Source organism: Balaenoptera musculus, chromosome 19, assembly GCF_009873245.2.
Source record: "Balaenoptera musculus isolate JJ_BM4_2016_0621 chromosome 19, mBalMus1.pri.v3, whole genome shotgun sequence".
NCBI lineage: Eukaryota > Metazoa > Chordata > Mammalia > Artiodactyla > Balaenopteridae > Balaenoptera > Balaenoptera musculus.
The window spans coordinates 33,855,355-33,872,825 of record NC_045803.1 but is presented as its reverse complement, the minus strand read 5'-3'; the positions used below and the strand labels follow the sequence as shown (position 1 = coordinate 33,872,825).

At 51.9% G+C, this 17,471-nt stretch overlaps 1 protein-coding gene across 6 annotated transcripts; it reads left to right on the top strand.

Annotated features, from left to right (window-relative positions):
- The first annotated feature begins 1,206 nt into the window (after window positions 1-1,206).
- On the top strand, window positions 1,207-14,153 carry SLC38A7 (solute carrier family 38 member 7). 6 transcript variants are annotated; one of them, XM_036832569.1, is made up of 12 exons: window positions 1,207-1,253; window positions 1,881-2,010; window positions 3,115-3,536; window positions 4,186-4,384; window positions 4,620-4,764; window positions 5,660-5,758; window positions 6,394-6,451; window positions 6,633-6,747; window positions 8,105-8,252; window positions 8,798-8,997; window positions 9,856-9,910; window positions 12,181-14,153. In XM_036832569.1, exons 3-12 carry the CDS (start codon window positions 3,267-3,269, stop codon window positions 12,281-12,283), a joined length of 1,392 nt encoding a protein of 463 aa, XP_036688464.1. In that variant the 5' UTR covers window positions 1,207-1,253; window positions 1,881-2,010; window positions 3,115-3,266; the 3' UTR covers window positions 12,284-14,153. The 6 variants fall into 6 exon arrangements, with proteins under 6 accessions (XP_036688464.1, XP_036688465.1, XP_036688460.1 ...); XM_036832570.1 differs by lacking the exon at window positions 12,181-14,153 and adding an exon at window positions 10,125-10,932; XM_036832565.1 differs by lacking the exon at window positions 9,856-9,910.
- The last annotated feature ends 3,318 nt before the right edge of the window (window positions 14,154-17,471 follow it).

Here is a 17,471-nt window from a genome sequence, read left to right as displayed (position 1 = left end):
ACTGAAAGTATAAATTTTTTGGTAAAATTCATAAATCTCAATAAAGCTGTTATTTATTTATGTTTTAAAAAACCTGCAACAGCTCAGATGTCCTTCAAAAGTAATTAGTTGCACAAACTGCAGATACCATGGAATATTGTTACTCAGTAATAAATAAAACATAGACACACTGCATGAGTCTCTGGGAAATTATGCTGAGTAAAAATAGCCAATTCTAAAAAGTTGCAGAGTGTATGATTCCATTTATATAACATTCTTTGAAACGACAAACTTTTAGAAATGGAGAACAGATTAGTGATTGTGAGGAGTTACAGAAGGGGGGCCCTGCTGGAGGGAGGTGAGTGTGGTTATAAAAGGGTAACAGGAGGGATCCTTGTGGTGATGGAAATGTTCAGAATCTTGAATGTGGTGTAAACCCTACACATGATTAAGTTGTATAGAACTAAATACACACCAAAAAATGACTATAAATATAACTGAGGAAATCTGAACATGATCAGTGGATTGTGTCAATGTCAGTATCCTGGTTGTGATATGGTACGATAGTTTTGCAAAATGTCACCATTGAGGGAAACTGGGTAAACAGTACACAGGACCTCATCAGCAAGGACCTTTGATGCATGGAGAGGACATAACATAGATGAAGACATTGGAATGCCAAAGATTATGTGACAGCTTGCAAGTGGCACACAGCCACAAACAGAAGCCAGGTCTCTGGACACCCATTCCTTCATTCAACAAGTATTTATTTATGTGAGTGACACCAATGCCTCAGATCCCCAATTGTAGAATCTAGGCCCTGGGGTTATAGTCACGAACAACCCTCCGGCCAGCCACAGCTCAAGGAGGTACAAATGACCCCTCGCTGTCCCTAGTGAAAAAGTCCAGGGTCACTGGCTGTGGGTGTGAACGTAAGAAGGGAGACAAAGTAGGATAATGAGGCCAAATAGCTCTGGCCCACAGCATCCGTACTGGCAAAGACACCAAACCTCCTAACGCTCTTGCTGGGAGGCAGGAGGTGTGGCTTGGCCAAGAGGCCAGGACTAAAGTAACAGGATAAACACGGGCGGGCTGGGGGCCGAGGCTGGTTTGGGGCAATGCGGTTGGGTTGAGGATTGGAGAGCTGGTGTCCAAGACTAACGCCTGCCGAAAACTACAGCTCCCAGTGTGCCCCGCGGTCCGCCCCTGCCCCGGCGGTCATGTGACCGCTGCTCACGTGTCTCCGCAGCCGGCCCGGGCTCCAAGCACCGCAGGTAAGTGAAAGGAGGTACAGGTTGGTGGAGGTGGAAACGTTAGGTCCCTGGGTCCCCAGGGCCGCCACCGCGGCAGAGCCCTGACCACTCCCTGCAGGGCTCTGCAGCCCGGCGTCCTCCGCCCCACACCCGCCTTCGGTCGGCTGGTCCGCCCTTGCGGCGCTTTAGCCCGGCCTGTCCCCACCTAGTCTCCACCTAATCAGTCCTAGGCCCGGATGGAGCGCCGGAGCCCCTCCCCAGTTTACCCCACAGCAGCCCACTCTCCTCGCTTCAGGCCTGAGGATCGCCCCCACCCCTCGCCCTGGGTGCGCCCTGGCCCACCTTCCAATGCAGCCCACCCCTCGTATTTCTGGGATCCAGCCGCAGGCTGGCCTGGGGACCTGCTCCGGTTGGGATCTGAGGGGCCTAGTGCAGTGGTTACAGCTCTGGCCTGAGCGTGTGGGCATCAGGGTTCTAGTTCTGGCTCTGCTGACGAGCCGCTGTGACAGTCTAGCCTCTTTCCCTCCGTGGGTCTGTTTCCCTGAGCTGCTGCTCCACTCCGTGAGTTAGTCAGAGCGCCTCGGTTCCCTTCACTCTGCTGACCCGCACAGAAACAGCTCAGACTCTTTCTCTGCTGACAAATTTTAGGTAGAGTTTGAGAAAGAAGAAACTGGGGGCAGAGAGGGAAGTGAGGAGAATCAGATCCCAGATCTTTGGGGAGAAGGAGCTGTAAGGAGCAGCTGTCCCTCCACCAAAGCCAGAGGGGTGGAAAGAGCAGGTAAGCTCGGGACCACGGAGCAGAGTAGTTTGAGGGGAGGGGAGGCTGAAAGATTTCAGACCAATGCAGAGACCTCTGTGTCTGGGATGTGAGCAGGATGGAGGACAGGGTCTCATGGCTCAAGTAGCGCTAACTTTGCAGGGCTCTCTCTGGAGCTACGCTGGAAACTTGGGAAACCTAAACTGCCTCCACTGCTCACTGCTTTGATTTTTTGCTGAGTTGCTGGCTGGGTGGCAGGTTGCACAAGAGGAAGAAGCCCTGTGGCATCTGACTGATCTTTCTGGACTTGGAGCCAGCAGGGAGACATTTCCCCTGGAGCTGTGTCCCTTGGTTGCATGCTTGGTGACAGATGTCTGAGAGTACCCAAACTCCCCCTTTTCTAACGAGTTTAAGGCTCCCAACTTTGTTCAGCCATCACAGGAGGAGCAATGGCAAGCATCTGACTACCCAAGAGGCCTTGCTAGCCATTCTAAACCCCCCAGTGTGCTGGGGGCATTGGAGGGGATGCCCCTGTGATGGGCAGTGGTTAGGTCAGGCATGTGGGGAGAAAAGTAAGAATTGGCCTAAATTTTGAAGGGCTTTGAAAGCTCCACAGAATTTAGACTCTGGAGGGAGGTATGCTGGGCTGTAAGAAACTGAAATACCCACAGTTCTGGGTGAGGATTGTTCTTGTGACCCTGTGGTGTAGAAACAAATTAGGAAGCCAGACAGATCTGGATCTAAATCCTGCTTTGCAACTTGCTACTGTGTGACCCTGGATGAGTGATCTGATCTCTCTGAACCTTATGACCACTGTCATAAGGAATGAATGAGATAAGATATGTCCATGACACTCCTGCCCGATGCATGGCCTCTAGTGCTGACATATCAGTACCCCTCTCTTCTGTGTTTATGTCTTATTTACCTGATAGGTCTGTAGGCCTGAAGCAGGCAGGAATTACATCTGACACACTTCTGTCTCTGCCATCACACTGTGGCACCCAGTGCAGTGTTCTGCACACAGGCACACCCGGGTTTGGATCTCAGCCATCTGATCTTGGGAAAGTTGTTTCACCTTTCTGTGTGTCTCTTGGGATAACAGTAGTACCTGCCTTTCCCATCTAGGTTGAGGAGAGCCAGAGCCCACAGGCCTCCTAGGATAACAGCCCCAAACAGGCTGGTGGCACCCTCCAGCTGAACGTGTTCCCTCAGCTCCCCAGGGCATGTGGTCCTGAGACAGAACCCACAGACCCTGCAGGAACAAGACTCCCAGGGCCATGGCCCAGGTCAGCATCAACAGTGACCTTGGCGAGTGGGGCTTAAGCACAGACTCCGGGGAGCGTGCCCGTCTGCTGCAGAGTCCCTCTGTGGACATAGCCCCCAAGAGTGAGGGGGAGGCCCCTCCTGGGGGTCTGGGCAGAGGCACCACTTCCACACTTGGAGCCATCTTCATCGTTGTCAACGCCTGCCTGGGCGCAGGGCTGCTCAACTTCCCAGCAGCCTTCAGCACTGCCGGGGGAGTGGCAGCTGGCATCACGCTGCAGATGGTGAGTGAGCGGGCCTGGCGGGCAAAGGTGCAGTTCGAGTGGTGGGTCTGGGCTCTTCACCTCAAAAGGGAGGCTCTGGATCAGGAGTGGTCAGTTGGAGACACATACTACCACTCTCCCCTCCGTCACACATGGCAGACATTACTAATCTATTCCAGCATTCTTTCCTTTGAGCCCAGATGAGGCTTCAAAAGCCTTCCCAGCTATCAGGGAAGGTTGGACATCAACTGCATATTTAATAATTTCGTGGTTATGTTTAAAAAGCAGGCCCATACCTTAGAGCCGTGCTGAAATATTTACTGATGAAATGATATGATAGCTCGCATTTTCTTCAAAATAATCCAGAGTGGGAGAGGGAATAGATGAAACAAGATTGGCTGTGAATTGATGATTTTTGAATTTGAGTGATGGGTACACAGGGGTCCATTATACCATTCTGTCTACTTTTGCGTTATGTTTGAAATTTTCCTCAAAACTTTTTGTTTTTAAAGAAAATCTCAACTCCAGTAATCTATTAAAATTGCCCTGCAAGATAAGGCTAATTTGCCAGATGGGCATTGGGCATTGGGCCAGTAAGTGCTGAGCAAGACCAGGCTGCTCTTTGCTGCCAGGCCTTTCCCACACCCTCTTGCTCCGCCCCTGCCTGCAGGCCATGCTGGTTTTCATCATCAGTGGCCTCGTCATCCTGGCCTACTGCTCCCAGGCCAGCAATGAGAGGACCTACCAGGAGGTGGTGTGGGCTGTGTGTGGCAAGCTGACGGGCGTGCTGTGTGAGGTGGCCATTGCCACCTACACCTTCGGGACCTGCATCGCCTTCCTCATCATCATCGGGGACCAGCAGGACAAGAGTGAGGCCCCCCCTCAGTACCTACCTCATCCCCCCACCCCTCAGCCCTGGGGGTCATGCGGTGGGCGGGAAAGAGCATGGAACACCTGCCCAAGGCCTGGCCTGGGCCCGGCATTCATCTGGGAATCCTCCCTCCTGGCTGCTGGGCCCATTAGACAGATGGAGGTCCCAGCAGAGGTGGAGGACCACACCCTGCAGTAGCCTGGCATCACGTTCCATCCTTCCTCCCTGTGCAGTTATAGCTGTGATGGCAAAGGAGCCTGAGGGGGCCGGCGGCAGCCCCTGGTACACAGACCGCAAGTTCACCATCAGCCTCACTGCCTTCCTCTTCATCCTGCCCCTTTCCATCCCCAGGGAGATCGGCTTCCAGAAATATGCCAGGTTCGGAGGCCCCACCCCAGCCTGCGCTGGACAGAAGCTCTGATCACAGGCAGCTGGAGACCCAAGGGCTGCAGGGGAACCCCTCTCCTCCATGCCACCTCATCTCCTGGGGCAGCAAGAGTGGGCAAGGCAGGGTAGACCGGGGCTTGCAGGGGTTCCGGCATAAGACCTTCCTTTTGTGTCAGCAGCAAGGGAGACAGTGGCTCTTTGCATCAGTGAGAGATTCAGTTCCAAATGTCCTTGTCAAAGAAGGGATGGGTGATAATCATGTGTGAAGGCAGTCTCCTAGCCTGGGCCTTGTCTTTCCCATGGAGGATGGGATTCTTGATCATTTGAGATTGTCAGCCTGGCAGCATTTTCCATGCAGCTTGGTATAAAGGGAAGGGACTAGCTTCCTGGCTCAGAGTCTGAAAAGCTGTGGGATTCTAAGCTGTTTCCTGTGATGCTTTATCAAAGGGGTCACACTCAGAGTCTCCAAGGTTTCCTTTAATGTTGACTTCCCAGTATGTGCCTTCAACCCTCCAGCATCTCCTACTTCTCAAAGGCCCTGCTTGCACCTCTCGCCAAGTCTGGGCTGCTCTGATTGATGTACTTCAATCAGATGTGCTTTGAAGCCCAGCACCCTGCTGTGGTCTCTGAGCCATGGAGCTGAACCACCTCATTTCCTAATGGCCACAAGTGTCAGTCTGGTCCCCTCTTGGCTTCCTAAATGTGGCTTGTTTCTCTGAAACTTATTTGTCATGCATTTCTTGAGTCTTTGTTTGGGATAGTCTCCCAGTTGGTTCATTAGACACTTGTGGTCACTAAAGTTAAGGGTGGATGTCCCTGGGGATGGAATGAGAGAAAAGGCAGCTGGGGCTGGGGAGGAGGAAGCTTAATCTATCCTTCCTGGCAGCTTCCTGAGCGTCGTGGGCACCTGGTATGTCACTGCCATCATTATCATCAAATACATCTGGCCTGATAAAGAGATGACCCCAGCGGACATCCTGAACAGGTGGGTGAGGGCCCCCGGGAGACACATGGGGTAGAAGCTGCCACTCAGGAGATGCTGGGTCAGGCATCAGAAAGCCACACAGGTGCTCTTCCCAAGGCTCATTAGCTCATCGGGGCTTGACTCATTGGTCATTTTAGGAAGGAGGCAAGAGGTCCTGATCTCTATTTACTGGAGAGAAGAGTGACAGCCGGAGATGAGGGAGACTTTGCCACTAATGTCCAACAGATGAGCCAATGTGAGACTAGGCCTCAGGTTATGGAAACTGCCAAGGTGGAATTGCACATTTGTTTCAACATGTGCTTATCTGTAATATCTGTATCTTCCATGTGAGGATGAATCAATTTTCTTAATTAAAAGAAACAAGTTTCCTTTTTCGTGAAAGGAACAAATCAGAGAAGCAAAAGCCCAAGCGCAAGAGCCAAAAATTCTGGATTTTGGTCCCAAGAGGGCCTTCCAGAGCCCCAGTTTACTGACCTGTAAATGTGTCCTCTCCCAGTTCCCAGACTTCTGTGGGTTGAATGTGTGCATGCTGGCTGGTGGAGGCCGTGGGGGGCTGAATGAAGAGTAAGAGCATGGTGGCGCTTGGTGACTCTGAGGGGTTCCCAGGCAGCAGCATCATGTGTGTTTGTCCGCAGGCCAGCTTCCTGGATAGCCGTGTTCAATGCCATGCCCACCATCTGCTTCGGATTTCAGGTGCTAGTTGCAAGGTCCCTTTTGTCCCCTTAGCTCACTCCCCATCCTGGGATGGAATCCACGTTACAGGCAGGATGGGGGAGTCCTGGAAGGAAGGACGGAGTGGGGGCCCCAGGACTTGCCCCTTATCCTTGGGGGTGAGGTCACTTGCCCACCATGACCCTGCCCTTCACCCTGACAGTGCCACGTGAGCAGTGTACCCGTCTTCAACAGCATGCAGCAGCCTGAGGTGAAGACCTGGGGTGGGGTGGTGACAGCCGCCATGGTCATAGCCCTCGCTGTCTACATGGGCACAGGTGAGTGCTCCCCTCCGAGGGCGGGGCTTAGAAGGCTCCCACTTTCCCTCTTTGTCCCCAAGTCCTCTGGCCCAGGATTTCCTGGGGACAGCCCTGCACTCCCAACACGTCGAACACTTCTGTAGGCACTGGCTTGAACTTGGGCCAGCTTGGGCCTCCTCCTGCCCAAATGAGAAAGATGTATGCATGCATTCATTCATCAGCTCTCAGTGGGTGCCTAGTAAGTCCCAGGAACTTTCTCAGCACTGGGGATGCCATGCAGATAGATAGGCCCGGTCCTGCCCTCATGGAATTGACAATCTAGTCGGAGAGAGAGTCTTCCAGGAGTAAGTCAGGAATCAGTAAGGAAATCTAGACAGTGGTGAGTGCCATGGTAACAGGGAAACAGGGAAGCTGTGAGTGGGACTGAGTGGGGTTGGCTTTGGTGGGTAGGTCACAGATGGCTCCTCTCTGAGGAGGTGGCAATTGGGGAAGCCCAAATCATGAGAAGGAGCTAGAATCTGAAGAGCTGGGGGAAAAGCATTCCAGACAGAGGAACCAGAAAACGCCAAGTCCCTGAGGCTGGGACAGAAGAAGGGCTGCATAGCTGGAGTGGAGCGAGCTGAGGGCGGGTGGCGGGCAGCACGGCCAGACAGGGAACACAGCCAGATCCTTGAGGACTGCTGGGAGGCAGAGAGGAAGCGTTTCAGCAGGGGTGTGGCTCGGGGACACACGGCTCTGGGTGTCGTGTAGAAAATGGTTTGGGTGAGGGAGCAGGACTGGGAGACTACAAACAATGGCCCTGTGGTTCCTTCCACAGATGGTTCTCAGGACCAGCACTGTTCTAGTTTCTGAAGACACAGACAGGAACAAGGGTGGCAAATAGGCAGAGTCCCGTTCTCCTGGGGCTCGTGTTCTGGTTGAGGGAGACAGACAATAAACAAGTAAAAAAAAAAAAAAAAAAAGTTCCAAGAGAGAGGAGTGCTCTGAAGAACACAACAGGGTGGTGTGAGGGAGTGCTTGGGAGCAGGGATTATTGTGGATGGGCTGGGCGGGGAAGCATTCTCTGAGGAGGGGACAACGGAGCTGAGACCTGAATGATGAGGAGATGGGCAGACAGAACGTTAACGCAGAAGCTCTGAGACAGGAACTGCTGGGTGAGTTCAAGATCAGAAAGGTGACGGTGCGGGGGTGGGAGATGTGAGAAGTCAGGGAGGGAGGCTTCTGATCCCAGCCTCGACACACCTCTGAGCCTCAGTCTTAGCCTCCAGAGCTGCTCCGTCATCTCCCCATCTGCTGTTGGACCGAGCGGTGAACGGTCCATCGCCCTAACCCTCCGAGGGTCGCCCGGACCCAGCCCTCTTGTCCTTGCCCTCAGGCATCTGTGGCTTCCTGACCTTTGGAGCTGCTGTGGACCCCGACGTGCTCCTGTCCTACCCGTCGGAGGACATGGCTGTGGCCGTCGCCCGCGCCTTCATCATCCTGAGCGTGCTGACCTCCTACCCCATCCTGCACTTCTGTGGGCGGTGAGTCCCCTCCCTACCCTGTCAGGGTGCTCCCTTTCACCAGGGCCCCTGAAAGCCCTTTGAACATGGGCCTTGTGTAGAATCCATTTTATAGAAGGAGAACCGGAAGCCCAGAGGAAAGCGTCAGTGCCTAGCATGGCCCTGCAAGTACCCCCAGCTGGGTCTTTGGGGGCCCCCTTTGTCCCAGAGTCACCAGAACATTCTGTGAGTCCTCGGAGAACCTCTAGTCCAGATCCTTTCCTGAACACCCTGCTTTCTGGGTGCCCCAGACCCTCCTTCTCAGGAGACTAGAAGTACATGTTCCCATGGGTCGTGCTTGCTAGTCCTGGGCCAGGCAAGGCACTAAGCCGGTCACATTCACCATCCCGTCCGGTCCCCATGGCAACCCTGAGAAGAGGGCTGCTAGGCCCATTTCAAAGAAGAGGAAACTGAGGCTCAGGGGTTAGAGTCTTACCTGCAATCCACCCAGCCGGGGGTCTGGCCCCATGGCTGGAGGTGGGGAGCTGTTAGCAGGGGCGCCTCTGAGCCGCTCTCTGTGTGGGCAGGGCGGTGGTCGAAGGCCTGTGGCTGCGCTACCAGGGGATGCCGGTGGAGGAGGACGTGGGGCGGGAGCGGCGGCGGCGAGTACTGCAGACGCTGGTCTGGTTCCTGCTCACCCTGCTGCTGGCGCTCTTCATCCCTGACATCGGCAAGGTCATCTCGGTCATTGGAGGCCTGGCCGCCTGCTTCATCTTCGTCTTCCCAGGTGTGGACCCCTGGCATCCCCGCAGCACTCTCTCCCAGGGCCTCCTGGCCTGAGCTCGTCACCTCCCGGGGAGGATCATCACCAGTGTTTATTGCTCACCCAGTTCAGGCTCTGGCATGTTTAAGCGTTATCTCCTGCAAAGAAGGTGTAGTTGTCATCTCCATTGTACTGGTGAGGAGGTGTGAGGATCAGAGAGGGTAACAAGCTTGCCTAGAGGTTAACAAACTCAACTAAAGAATAGTAGAACCTTTTCAAACCCAAGTCTGTCTAGGTCCACAGCCTATACCCTTAACTCTTCATTCAAGTACCTGTTACTCCCCGACTATCAGGGATTTGGCTGGGTCAGCCCATGACAGGGTAATTAGGGTCTGGTGGTAGCTCCCTGACACGGGTCGGGTCGGGAGACCTGAGTTTCAGACACAGTCTGCCACCAGATCCCTGGGGAACTGTCCTATCTGCCCAGTCATGAGTTCTGCCTGTACCCAGCTTACTTCTCTCCAGGAGGCCACCTGGAAATCCCTTGCCAGTTTGCTTGGAGCAGGGGGGCCACATCTGCTCAGAAGTGCACTGGGAAGGGCCCTGCAATGTAGACACCTCTGAGTCACCTCCCAGTGCTGCCCCTTTAGCTCTGGGGCTTGCATGCAGCCCAAGGGGTGCCTGGCAGGTGCTGGCCCCTCCTCGGAGACCAGATGCCAGGCCTCCAGCTGGGTGCAGAGTGGAGACAGAGGCGGAATGTGTGGAGGAGTAAACACAGGCCTTTCTCCACCCACTGCCACTGCCTCCTGGCAAAGGGGGAGGCTGGACCGCCGGGGGTGGGGGGGCCCACCCAAGCTCTTGGGGCCACCTCTTCTCTTCTAGGGCTGTGCCTCATTCAAGCCAAACTCTCTGAGATGGAGGAAGTCAAGCCAGCCAGGTAAAGCAGGGCCCGGCCCCTGGTCCTCTCAGGGAGGTACTGGATGGGGGATGGCCTTTAAATGGATAGGAGTCAGGAGACTTGTGTACTTTGAAAAACTTTTTTAAATACTTCTTTTAAAATGGGTAACATGTTAGTTGTAACAGTTCAAACACTACTGAGGATTATTTTTTTTTTAATTTTTGAATTTTATTTTATTTATTTTTTTATACAGCAGGTTCTTATTAGTAATCAACTATTGAGGACTTTAGAGAAAAAAGTGGAAGTCCCTCTTTCCCCACAGCCTGCTCCCCACCTCTCCCTTCTCCTGAGAGAGCTCCATGAGATCAGCACAGCCTGTGTGCCCTTGTAGACTGTTTCTGTGTGTGCATATGTGTCTGTGTACACAAAGCTATGCATGTGTATACACAAACACATGGGGTTTTGTGTCTGGTTAGGTTTTTTCAAAAATGGTTTCATGCCAGACACATTTTTCTGCCACTTGCTTTTTTCACTTAACCATGTATTTTGGAGATCATTCTATGTCCACACAAGAAGATCTACTGCTTCCTTTTTCCATGGCCGTAGAATATTTTGCTGTTTGAATGTGCCCTGAATGTGAACACACTTCTGCATGTACACCTTGGCACAGCTGTTCGAGGATCGCAGTAGCATCGATTCTTAGAAGGAAATTGCTCCACCGTAAGGCACGCTCATTTTTACTCTGGCACATGGGTTCAAATTACCCTCCAAAAAGGCAGTACCACTCAGAGTCCCAGAAGCAGTGAATGAAAGTGCCCTGTTCCCCACACCCCTGCCAGCACTGTATATAGCGGCCTTTTCAGTATTTGTTAGTCTAATGGATACAAAACACTACATTTTTTAAAAATTAACCATTTTTACCATTTTAAAGTGTTCAGTTCAGTAATATTAAGTGCATTCATATTTTTGTGTAACCATCACCACCATCTACCTCCAGAGCTTTTTCATCTTCCTAAACTGAAATTCTGTACCCATTAAACAATAATTCCCCATTCCCTCTCCCCTCGCCCATGCCCCTACCATTCTACTTTCTGTCTGTGTGAATTTGACTCCTCTAGGTACCTCATGTAACTGGAATTATACAGTATTTATCTTTTTGTACCTGGCTTCTTTCACTTAGCATAATGTCCTCAAGGTCCATCTACGTTGTAGCAGGTGTCAGAACGTCCTTCCTTTTTAAGGCTGAATAATATTCCATTGTGTGTATAGGCCACATTTTGCAAAACATTACATTGTTTTAATACGTGCATGTCCCTGAATGGTAGAGAGGTTATGACCAGGTTGCATGCTTTTAAAAAAAATTATTGTGCAAGTAATACTCATTGGTTATAGAAAACTTTAAAAATACAGACAAGTCTAAGGAAGAAAATAATAATCACCTTTAATATCCAGATATAACCAGGGAATTTCCTGGCGGTCCAGAGGTTAGGACTCTGTGCTTTCACTGCTGAGGGCATGGGTTCAATCCCTGGTCAGGGAATTAAGATCCCACAAGCCAGGCAGGCAAAAAAAGGAAGAAAAAAAAAAAAAAAGAAAGAAAGAAAAAATTCCGGTTATAACCCTGTAGCTATTTTTGACACATATCTTTGCAGATGTCTGCTTTTTTATTTATTTATTTATTTAATGAAATGGATCACTCCATGTGACCTGCTTTTTCCTGACCATCTTTCCATCAGGAGATATGCATTCTTTTTTTTTTTTTTTTTTAATATTTATTTGGCTGTGCCATGTCTTAGTTGCAGCACGTGGGGTCTTCTATTATGGCATGCGGGATCTTTTAATTGCAGCATGCAGGATCTTTAGTTGTGGCACGCGGGGGTCTTTAGTTGCAGCATGCAAACTCTTAGTTGCGGCATGTGGGATCTAGTTCCCTGATCAGGGATGGAATCCGGGCCCCCTGCATTGGGAGCTCGGAGTCTTAGCCACTGGACCACCAGGGAAGTCCCAGGAGACATGCATTCTAATTCTGGTCCTGCCCTTGGTGTGCTGTGACCAGTCAATTAATCCCATTAGGTCTTGGCCTCTTTACCCATGGTCTAGGGATCATACACCCAGACTCATAAACCGTTGTATGAAAGTCGTTGAGAAGTAGGAAGTGCTCTACCCACAGGAGAAGTGGTATAAGTAATTACAGTAATTAACTGATATATATATATATATATATATATATATATATATATATATATGGAAGTCGGCAAAGTCACAAGTGGGTCGACTGACCAGGCCCTCTCTCACCCTCTGCTCTACAGCTGGTGGGCGATGGTCAGTTACGGAGTCCTCTTGGTCACCCTGGGAGCCTTCATCTTCGGGCAGACCACAGCCAACGCCATTTTTGTGGATCTCTTGGCATAACCACTGCCTCCCAGGGAATTCTTGGCCTTTGCTATTGGACCCTGGAACCCATCTCGTAGAGCTTCAGGACCACCCTGAGTCCGGCATCATTCCCCTCTACTGGTGGGATGACATCTGGACATCCTTTTCCAGGGACAGTTCTGGGGTGAAATCAGGCCCCACACCCCTGGACAGCTCAAACCCAGCTCCCTTCCTGCCCCCGCATCCTGGCAGTGCCATGGATGGTAGGAGAGGAGGTCTCGTGTCACAGAATAACCTTCCCCCCTCTTCCACCTCTCAACTTCTCCATGCCTGGAAGCCATGGGTGAAGAGAGTCGGTAGGTCTTGGAAGGAACAACTCAGCCTGACTTCCCTCTGGAGAAAGAGTGTGGACCAAGGGCTGCCATCCTCCACAGAGAAGCCTGCCCTGGGTAGGGGCTGTGCTCATTACCCCGGGACTCAGTGCCTGCTCCGGTCTGTCGGCAGCCCAGCCAGCAGTGGCTTCCTCCGGCAAGTTCCAAAGGTAGCACTGAAGTCATACAGGTGCGCCGAGGCAGGCAGACTGATGCCTTGTCCACTGCCTCCTGGGCCTGCGGTGAGCCTGAGAGCCCTCTTGCCCATAGCTGGTTGACATTTCCCAAGCCTTTTGGGGCCTCGCCCTGTCTTTTTACCCAGACCTGATGGTCCAGGCACCCCTCTGCTCCTCCACCCCCAGACATCACCAAGTCTAATGTTTACAAACGGCGCCAGCCCAGCTCTGAGCCAGGGGCCAGGGGCCGTCCCGTGCCACGGTGCTGTGAGTAGGCCTCCCTTAACTTTCCCCAAGGCGGGGAGTGTGCTTTTCTCTCTCAGACCCCTGATGGGTCCCTCTTTTCAGAGGCACAAGGGTGGGTGAGGGAGCATGCTGGGGACCCCATACAGGCTGGGCTGGTGAGGATCAAGGTGAACCTGTCTGGCATCTTCACTTTGAATGGCTGCTTCTCTTCTCCCTGCCCTGCACGTCCCCCCCTTCCCTGCCAACCCAGCCTGGTACCCTGGAGACAAGAAAGGCAGCTGAGTGGCCACTGACGGGGCAACATCTGAGTGTAGTCACGCCAGCCTAAAAGTTTCCCTTCCAGTGTGGATCTTGTCTGCTCCTGTCCCCCATCACCTCTTCACCACCACCCCATTTTTCTATGTAGCTCAGTCTCTCCTGTTCATATAAGTATGGGGGTGGGGGTGCACCAAACCCTCTCTCGTCCACTTCCTCAGCTCCACACGTCTACCAGGCCTGGCCTCGGAGGCCTGTCGGTCACACTGAGGTCACGCCTACGTTGTGCCCCGGGGTGGGCGAGGAAGGATATTCTCCCCTTTCATATTTTGAACACATTGGCCACTCACTTAGGCCAACCCTAGGCACCGTATCAGGCTTCCTCTGCCTGGAACACCCAGCATTTTCCCTGGCCCCTCGTGCCTAAAACCGCTGAATGCAGTGGTGGGGTGAGAGGGATCCCTGCCCTCTGGGCCGTGAGACAGAAGAAGCAGAGCCTGGTTGGGGCCAAATAGGCTTCTGCTCAGACCCCCGGACTGGGTGACCTGCCTTTCCTCACGTTCCCTGGGGGCCAGACCCACGTGGCCGTTTTCTCAGTCTGCTGCACAGCACCAGGCCCTGCCAGTGCCCACCCCGGATACAGTTAGGAGGACGGCCCATCATCAGCAGGGCTGCACTGCCTCCTAATGTTGGATTTCAGTGAGGGGTGGGGGGATGTAAGGGGAAAATGAGCTGGAATCTGGCCTAACCTCAGGAGCACCTTCCCCTGCCCTCTCTGCCAGGGCATTTTACTGTTTCTTTTCTACTTGTGCACATTCAGACCAGGGAGGATGGTTAATAAAAAGGGACTTGTGCTGCTGAGCTGCGTGGCCTGTGTCTGGTGCCAGGGACAGTCCAGGCCACTGACAGGAGGAAGACGGGCTGGAGTGGGAGTAGGGGTTGGGGTGCGATAAGGCCGTTTGGCCTCACCGTCTGACCCCTTACTCGAGGATGGGCCCATCACGCTCCCTTTCCCAAGCCGGAAACCTGCAAGTGGTTCTTAACACTTCTCTCTCCTTCCACATCCCATCAGACTTTCCCCACTGACTTGGGACTCCACCTTCGTCTGTCCTGCTGCCTCTACCTTGGCTCAGGTCCTTCCTGTGTCTTCCCTGCACCACTGCAGCCTCAGATTTGCTTCTGTGTTGTATGTTCCTCCCTGACCTCAAGTTTTGGGGTGAGCTTCAAACCCCTGAGCATCCCCCCCCGCTTTGTCCTTTCAGAGGCAGGTGTTGAGAGCAGGCCCTATTGTCCTGGTTATGGAGCCTGTCACTGTGCTCAGTGCTGGGGAGAAGACATTCAGCAAAACACACCAGCTCTGCTGTCAGTCTACTGGGGAAGACTGATGCTTAGCAAGTCATCACAAATATAAACATGCAAGTTGTGATAAAATGCCAAGAAGGGAAAATATAGAATGTTATATTTGGGGGTCTGGGGAGTCAAGGAAGGTTTCCTGGAGGAATTGACATATGAGCTGGCCCCTGAGTGATGAGTAGAATGAACTAAGTGAAGAGAGGTGGGGAGACCTTTCCAGGCTGTGGGAAATGCATGTGCAAATGCCCTGTGATGGGAGGAACATGGTCATCTGAGGAACTGGAAAGTGGCCATTGTCGGTGAAGCATTACCTGGGTGTGGGAGAGCAGCAGAGGTGAGAGCAGAGCATTCTGGGATGGTCTGCAATGGCTCCCCCTGGTCCTCAGAATAAAGTCGAACCAGCTCACCTTCTACCACACTCCCCATCCCTGTTCGGGTATTTTGCAAAGATCCCTCCCTCCTGGTGGAGGTGGGGACCCTCTCCAAGGAGGAAACATGTTGCAAGACTAGACAGGTGGGACAGCTTTGGGCCACGGTTCGCACCTGCCTAGTGGGCCAAGAGCTTGAGGTTTGGTTTCACTTTCTCTGAGTGAACAGAGGGAAGGAAAGGTTACATCTAGGCCACAGGCAAATGCACAGCCAAATTCATCCATTCAAGTCAAGACTTGTAAGTACTTAATCAATGTCTGTCTCCCCGTTAGACTGTAAGTTCCATGGGAGCAGGGTCACATCTCCCTTGTCCATCAGGTATCTTAGCCAGGGCCTGGCACATAGTCAGCAAGTGTTCAATAGTTGTTGAACAAATGAATGAATGAATATCAACTAACACTTGTTGATTTCGTACTTTGTGCCCGCACTTAACTTGCATCATTCACATTCGGTCTTCATGACAACTCTCTGCAAAAGTGAAAGCTGAGAGATGTTACATAGTTTGCCCAGGGAGTAAAATTGGAGCCCTCTTGCCGTGCATGAATGAACAAGTGAGCAGAGGGCTCTGTCAGTCTGGTGATTTCTGACCCCGGAAGGCAAGCTCAGGAACCTCCAGCCCTCACGCTGGCACCAACATCAGATCCTAAAACCTTTGACTTACTGTCCCATCCAAACCATGTCAAGTGGTGGGATGCCTGCTGGCTGGTGGCTCTGGGCAAGTCGCTTCCCCTCTCTGCGCTTCTGTTTCCAGATCTCTAACATGGGACTGATCATCACTGACCTTATTTACCTCCCAGGATAAAGGAGAGCCAATGTCAAGAAAGTACATGAAAAAAATGACAGAAGTGCTTTATAACCAGAAATCCGCGTTTACAGAAGAAATGCGAAAACTCACGTTTCTCCTCAGGAGGACACAGGCAGAGGTTCCCCTACCAATTCCTGGGAGTCAGGGTACTTCTCAATCTTTAATGTGCATACAAAATTTTTACCTCCTTAGGATACAAATTCTGATTCAGTAGATCTGGAGTGGGGCCTGCAGTCTGCGTTGTTAACGCTCCCAGCTTCGCCCATGCTTTGGTCCTTGGACTGCACTTTGAGTAGCAGGGGACTGGTGGACAGAGCAAAGGCTTTGGCTTCAGACAGACCTGGGGTGGATCTCAGCAGTGCCTCTTTACAGTGGGAACTCAGAAATTAGTTCACTTCTCTGAACCCCTCTCCTCGACTATAAAGTAGGAGTGATGGTGCCCATCTTACAGATGCAAATATTATAAATCCAAGGACAAATGGCATAATATACGTGAAATGCCTGGCAGATAGCAGGGATTATGTTGGTCATTTCCCTGTACTGGAAAGAAGGGGTGGGGTGGGGGGGTAACTGCAGTTTCTTCCTTTAGTCAATAGAGGTCACCTCTGAATAATTTCGGCTTATGAAAGTGGGGAGCCTATGGCCTCAGAGGACAGTCCAGTCCTGAGTCATTGGGGTTCCTGGTGATCTGCTGCCTAGCACTTCTGAATGATGTCCCTATACTGGGGCAGGGCCACTTCTAGGTCATGGCCTCCAATCTGGTGGGGGAATCAGACCAATCAAATAATCACAGAAACTAACTGTGTAGGTACATGTGCTAGATGTAGATTCAATATTACAAATCCAGATTTGGTAATTCATTGCTGTGATACAATGAAAAAATTTTCCGTAGGTGTGGAGGAAGGCCAGAGACATTGTAGTCAGGAAGAAGGAAGAAGGCAGAAGGCAGACACCCTGTCCTCCGAATACTTTGTGTTTCCTGAGGGGGCAGTGGGGTGGGGAGGGGGGGAGGAGTAGGCACAAGATGCCTATTTGGATATTCTTCCATTAAAAATGAAATTGATGTGTTTCCAGTCCAACATGCAAGAAGCTTGGAAGTGGCCACTCCATCCTAACAACAAGTAAAAAGTTGAACAAACCGAAAAGTCAACTCTTCTTAGATATGTACAATAAGTCAGATTATAAGGCACACCTATAAGGCACACCACTGCCCCCAGAATTGGAGAGTGAGTCAGACAAATACAGAGCAGAAACCCACAAGCAGAAACCTCTGGGAGTCAGTGCCAGGGTAAGGAAACCTGAAATGTAATTGATGAATTGCTGGAGGCTCAGTGTGGACAAATCTGAGAAATAAAAACACCAAGGAAGGGCTTCCCCGGTGGCACAGTGGTTAAGAATCCACCTGCCAATGCAGGGGACACGGGTTCGATCCCTGGTCTGGGAAGATCCCACATGCCACGGAGCAACTAAGCCCGTGAGCCACAACTACTGAGCCTGCGTGCCACAACTACTGAAACCCGTGCGCCTAGAGCCAGTGCTCCGCAATGAGAAGCCACCACAGTGAGAAGCCTGCGCACCGCAATGAAGAGTAG

Coding starts and splice junctions, on each gene's coding strand:
- SLC38A7 (XM_036832565.1), top strand. CDS start 3,267: ATGGCCCAGGTCAGCATCAACAGTGACCTTGGCGAGTGGGGCTTAAGC. Junction 3,537..4,185: donor CTGGCATCACGCTGCAGATG/GTGAGTGAGCGG, acceptor CCCTGCCTGCAG/GCCATGCTGGTTTTCATCAT. Junction 5,759..6,393: donor CCAGCGGACATCCTGAACAG/GTGGGTGAGGGC, acceptor GTTTGTCCGCAG/GCCAGCTTCCTGGATAGCCG.